Source organism: Salvia hispanica, chromosome 5, assembly GCF_023119035.1.
Source record: "Salvia hispanica cultivar TCC Black 2014 chromosome 5, UniMelb_Shisp_WGS_1.0, whole genome shotgun sequence".
NCBI lineage: Eukaryota > Viridiplantae > Streptophyta > Magnoliopsida > Lamiales > Lamiaceae > Salvia > Salvia hispanica.
The window spans coordinates 27804812-27811283 of record NC_062969.1 but is presented as its reverse complement, the minus strand read 5'-3'; the positions used below and the strand labels follow the sequence as shown (position 1 = coordinate 27811283).

General features: G+C 33.6%; 1 protein-coding gene across 2 annotated transcripts in view; it reads right to left on the bottom strand.

Annotated features, from left to right (window-relative positions):
* Positions 1 to 506: 506 nt before the first annotated feature.
* Positions 507 to 6472, bottom strand: part of LOC125187633 (wall-associated receptor kinase-like 6) — a 7285-nt gene continuing 1319 nt past the window's right edge. Inside the window, exons 2-7 of one of the 2 annotated variants that reach the window (XM_048084254.1) lie at positions 4163 to 4549; positions 3580 to 4083; positions 2989 to 3345; positions 2689 to 2865; positions 1525 to 1782; positions 507 to 1062 (exon numbers count right to left, since the gene is read on the bottom strand). In XM_048084254.1, coding sequence (XP_047940211.1) covers positions 641 to 1062; positions 1525 to 1782; positions 2689 to 2865; positions 2989 to 3345; positions 3580 to 4083; positions 4163 to 4549 — 2105 coding nt within the window. In that variant the 3' untranslated portion in view covers positions 507 to 640. Of the gene's footprint in view, positions 1783 to 2688; positions 2866 to 2988; positions 3346 to 3579; positions 4084 to 4162; positions 4550 to 6472 lie in introns of both variants that reach the window. The other variant, XM_048084253.1, reaches the window with a different exon arrangement.

Below are 6472 nucleotides of genomic sequence, written 5' to 3'. Positions count from 1 at the left end.
TTCCCTTTTTGTATTCTATGTTCTACATCCCTCAACGCCTCGGGCTATTATTCTTCATTCCCCTTAATTAAGAATCTTTTAGTGTAGATTTTTCATCAATTATGGAGATATCGACCTCGAATGTGACAAAAAATAGTATATTGATCGGTTACTTTTGTACGTGGAGACATGTAAGGAATTCATTCACTAGGTATTGAGTAAAGGCCAAAATTGATCCTAAACATATAATCATTTTATGATTTTGATCCCAGATATTATGTTTTTGAATTTTTGCATCCGAAATATTTCAACTCGGATCACAATCAGTACAAACTGACGGACCCGTCAAATATTAACAGTCAACGTGTTTAAATCGGATTTTAACCAAATTAATCCACAACATTGATTTACTCTGTTCTAATTACTGCGATAAAGATTGGCCAGTTAATATAACCCGCGATTCACAAACTCATCAAAAACGTAAAATTGCGCAAAAGAAATATGAAAAGGAGATTGACAAAAAAATATAGTAAAATCAATTTCAATCTTATATATTGCATTGAACCAAGTGTTGATCATTCTCTCACATATATGGATATTATTATGACGAACTTTGAAATAGTAGCTAGCATAAGGGATGTGTATTTGATGTCGAAGCATTCTAATAAATATTTTCCCATGGGCCCTCAATGTCCAAATTCATCGTGGGCATGTCTTCAAAGTATCTCACATCATCTGATTCAACTTTAGCACCACTAGACATCCTGGAAATCCTAAAACTTTCCAATTCTGTAGCCACTTCTTTCATAGTTGGACGCATTCTCCCTTTTAGATTCAAACATCTTTGTGCTAGCTTCGTAACTAGAATCACCTGTTTCTTTTCTCCTTGCCCCAAAATTTGAGGATCTAAAATTTTTTCCACACATTTTCCTTCCATGCATGTAAGGAACCATGTTGCTAGACCTCTCTCCTCCTCCGGTTTATCGAATGATATCGGCCTTTGCCCGGAAAGAAGCTCAACAAGAACTACCCCAAAACTATAAACATCGCTCTTTTCTGTGAATTGACTTGACTGAAAATACTCTGGATCAAAATATCCAAAAGTCCCTTTAACTAGAGTAGTCAAGTGAGTTTGATCTTTAGCAACTGATCTCGAAGTTCCAAAATCTGATACTTTAACAACATATTTTTCGTCTAGGAGGATATTACTAGACTTGATGTCTCTATGATAAATAGGCACAGAAGATGCATAGTGTAAGTACGCTAATGCCCCTGCAATATCTGCTGCAATTTTCAAGCGCATGTTCCATGTACACAAAAATTCACTACTCTGATCATGAATTATATCAAACAATGTTCCATTTGGCATGAATTCATAAACCAACATAGGAACCTCAGTCTCTAAACAACACCCTAATAATTTGACCACATTTTTATGATTGAGTTGTGATAATATCACCACCTCATTTATAAACTGTTCCAATTGATTCTCCTCGACTAACCTTGATTTTTTTATCGCCACAAGCTTACCATCATATAACATACCTTTGTAGACAACGCCTTGGCCCCCTTGTCCAATAATTCTGCTTTCGTTAAAGTCATCTGTGGCTACCTCTAATTCTTTTGCAGAGAAAACTTTTGTTTTTCCTAGTGTGCATTCATTCGCCTGTTGTTGTAATAGAATACCACCATTTTGTTTGAAGAATTTCTCTTTAACCATTTCATTCTTTCTCTTTTGCAGTAGTTTATACAACCCATAGACCACCAAGAATATAAGCACAAACCCCAATCCAGATCCTACACCTACATGCAAAAAATAATTACTTGTGAGAAAATTAACAAAGCTTTACAAATAAGTGAAACTAAAATAACTGCATAAATAACTATATTTAACAATATAGAGTCCTATTATATTGATAATTAACAACTATGTCAACAACTTACGTTACAGATGTCAATACGAAGGCATTTGTATGTCAACTAAATATAGTCGACATAGGTATGTCTTTTGTTAGAATCTATATTTACATGTCAACAGAAAGACATACATATCTCAAATACATTTAGTTGACATACCAACGTCTACGTGTGGACATCCATAACGTAGGTTGTTACATAGTTGGCAGTTACTACCTCTGTCCCTGAAAATTTGACACAGTTTACTATTTCGGTCCGTCCCTGAAAATTTGATACAGTTTACTATTTCGGTCCGTCCCTAAAAATTTAATACACTTCACTTTTACCATTTTTGGTAGTGGACCCCATATTCCACTAACTCATTCCTACTCACATTTTATTATAAAACTAATACTTTAAAAGTAGGACCCACATCCCACCAACCTTTTCAACTCACTTTCCATTACATTTCTTAAAACCCGTGTCGGGTCAAAGTGTAGCAAATTTTGGGGGACGGAGGTAGTATTAATTTAAGATAATTATCATCAACTGATCATATCCCTAAAAAAGTACTCTTACCGTCCCACAATAAGAGTCACATTTTGCCATTTCGGTCTGTCCCACAATAAGTATCACATTTCACTTTTTACCATAAATGGTAAGTAGGTCTCACATTCCACTAACTCATTTCACTCACATTTTATTATATAACCAATATATAAAATGGACTCCATATTCTATTAACTTTTCCAACCCACTATTATTTGCATTTATCAAAATAATATAATATGTACATGACATATATATTCTTACCTATAAAGATAATCATCTTGGTTTTCGATGGCGGTTTCTGAATGCAACCTGTACCATCTTTCTTCCCATCACCAATATACCCTATTGGACATGAACAATGGAACGTCCCAACATCATTTTCGCAAATTGAATTTGAGACGCATGTGTTAGTTGTATTATCAGCGCATTCATCAATATCTGCTCGAGACACGTGTAGGATCAATCGATTAATAACCTGTTCTAATCTAATTAAGCATACGTTTGTAGGTAATAAATTATTGCAGTTGCTAAGTATAACAAGGCAAAAGATTGGATTCTAACCTTGGCACCCTGGATTAAGGTAAGGATTTCCTTTGTATCCTTTGGAGCAGTTGCAGAGGTATCCTCCTAGCGTAGCATCAAAATCAACACAATCACTGTTATCTTGACACACGAACTTAGCCTGATCCTTCACCGCATCTTTGCAATTATCCACTCCAATCCTCCAATCTAAACCCATGCTCGGTTTTTCCGATAACTCATCAAGTCGGAACTCCGATGAGTTCTTCATAAACGAAAATCCAGTACTATAACTATCAACTTCTTTAATGTATTGGATGAAGGAGTAGCTGCAAGGAATATCAGTATTTGTCCGTCGTTCACTAAGCTCGGTCAAATTTGCTTCAAGGTAAGTCGTACCTGCAGATGATTTATCACATATTTCACTGTCTAGTTATGTCGTGTTCTTTATTTTCTTAATACTTGGACACTGGTTAGAGAATGCTTGGTCTTCGACAAATTGAACACCATAAAAATAGTAAAATACCACAAAACAATTAACACATGTTTGTCAAAGTAATGTTGAAACCCATAATTATAAAACAAAAATCCCTTCTGAATTATTTAGAAAGAAAAACATCAACTGATTATTACCTCTTGGAATGGGTACTCTACAACAACCATCACCTCCAAATGATACTGGTCCATAATGGCACATTGAGTTACCCTGCATATAACAAATGGCGGCGCAACTGCTGCGAATAGAACTACGTTTTTCCTCTCCAATAATCCCAACAGCCATAAAATCACAGCCAATTGCATTGATCCAGTTATCATCTGATAATCTATACGGCGTTTTCAACAAGTCAATAGTCAATCTTCGCTCCTCTGGCTTAGTAATTCCAACTCGAGAGTCTGACATATTGTAGCAAGTTGAAGCTATGTTCATATAGTTGACCACAATTTTTGATGAGTTCAGCTCAATGATTTCAGTGTTTAAGAGACGGAGGAAGGGTTTAGCAGGGTTGGTGGCCGTGTTGCAGACAACTTCGAAAGATGGCTCCAAGTAGCAATTTGGGCCCATACCAAATGGAAATGGAATCAATACTTCCCCACATTGATCTAAGCATCCAACTTTGACAATTGAACTAGAAATTGCTGGATGAAACAATCAGAGGTATTGTTAGTGACTAAATAAATTAAATTATAGATGGAACTAGAGAGAGAAGAAACAAACTTTGGCATCCACCCGGTAAGTAAGGATTTCCATCGTAACCTTGAACACAACTACATGTGTATCCTGTATCACTGGAATAGTTATCAACACAAACACTCTTGTCGTCTCGACATGCATAAGTAGTGGAACTCTTAGCTCGACTGCAGTTCTCAGTCCCTACGATCCACTCCAAGCGCACGATTGGCGGTCTTGTGGCTGATGCCCAATTATCATTTACCAATACCGTTGAGTTGTCCAAGTAGTTCAAAGGATATGAAAATTCGCTTTCATTTAAAAAAGTTCTCTCCTGAATAAAAGCATAGCTGCATGGAAAGAGCTTTTTGCGTAGTGCTTTTCCGCTCAAGTCAATTAGTTCTGCTTTCACCAAACTTGGGTCTGTTCTTAAGTCTGTGCTTAAAAAACAAATTTTAGAAAACTAGTATAGAAATTAATTTTAAAATAACAATATGAAAATTTGTTTCAATTGCATGATTTCAAGAAAATTAATCTTATAAAATAATAGTATATCATTTGAGATCTCCACAATTTGAAGTCTCCTTTAAAGTATTACACAAACATTCTGTTATAAATTAACAAGAGTATTATATTGATTTTCCCTCTAAAAGTAGGATGTTAAATTGTGGACGGATGGAATAATTCGTAACTATATCCCATCCTGAAATTATATTAAACATAAAAAGTTTATAATTTGGCAAAGTACTAATTTTTTGGTTGTTCACATAGCTTGAATCAAAATTTATAGCCAACTCAAGAGCGTGTTGAGAATCTAGAAAAACATTGAACGGCACGTAGACAAATCAATTATTCTATCAATTCTATAAAAATAAAATTACAGTAATCCCTCCGTTCCATAATAATAGAGTCATTTTGATAATTTGGTACGTTCCATAATAATAAAGTCATTTTTTTTTTTAGTAAAAGTCAACACATTTTTTCATACATACTTTACTCTCTCTTATTTTTTTTCTTTCTTCATCTCTCTATCTTTTTTCATTTTCCACTTTATTCTTCCTTTATTAACTCACCTAACACAAGTTCTTAATCTCTGTGCCGAAAAGCACTGATGGATCCAGCTGGGAGCAAGGGTCCCCAAATAATTCCCACTTATTATATTATTGAGATCAATTTTAAATATAGGGTCAGTAGCCTAGCCGTAGTTCGGCCAATTCTCACAGCATAGACCTAAGCTCGATTCCTCCTCATCGCGTTTATTTGCAGATTTTAGTTTATACTAATTTATTCTATTTACGATTTGGGAAATTGGTCTCTAAAATCATGAACTTTACCTAAAATTTGGTATTTCCCTAAACTTTGAAATTGGTATATATATCACGAACTTTGCATTTTGTTTGGTATTTCCCAAACTCACTCAAATAAGATATTTTCATCAAAATCTTATTTAACGTAGGCAACCGTGATATGTTTTATAATATTTTGAACCACTTTTTAAGTTCATAACATGTAGAATAAAAAGTTACGTTGAAAATCACGTTGATTTAATTGTGTGAAGTATGATGAAAAAGCCTCGTAAGTTAGTCAAATATAGTAATAGACATGCCGTGGGAAATACCAAACAAAATGCAAAGTTCGTGATATTATATACCAATTTCAAAGTTCATGGTTTTAGAGACCAATTTCCCTTACGATTTAGGTAGTTTTTTTTAATTTTATTTCTTTTTTATTATTCTATTTTATGCAGGTTTTAGGTAGGTAGTTTTTTTTAATTTTATTTCTTTTTTTATTATTCTTTTTATGCAGATTTTAGGTAGCTTTTAAATTTTATTTCATTTTTATTAGTATTCTTTTTTTTTTATAAATTAGATATTAGGTAACTCCTCATCAACGTGTGTTTACAAGATTTTAGTTTCTACCTCCGTCTGTCCCATTAAAAACGCAACGCTTTTCCTTTTTTGATCGTCACCATTAAATTCTAAACGCTTCCTAAAATCTAAAACAACTCTATCTCTACTTTTCATCTCTCTTACTTTACTCTCTCTTCATTCACTCACAATACAACACTACATAAAATCTCGTGCCAATTTCCAAATGTTTCATTTTAAATGGTGGATGGAGGGAGTATTATTTATTCAGGTTTTAGGTAGTTTTTTTAATGTTATTTCTTTTTTACTATTTTATTTTATGCAGATTTTAGATAGCTTTTAAATTGTCATTTCTTTTTTATTATTATTTTTTATATTTTAGATATTAGGTAGTGGCAATTTATTTTAGTTAATGTTTTAATGCTTGGCATGAATTCAAAATATTTAATTTTCCGTGCCGTTTTTTAGATATTAGATAGTTTGCAATTTT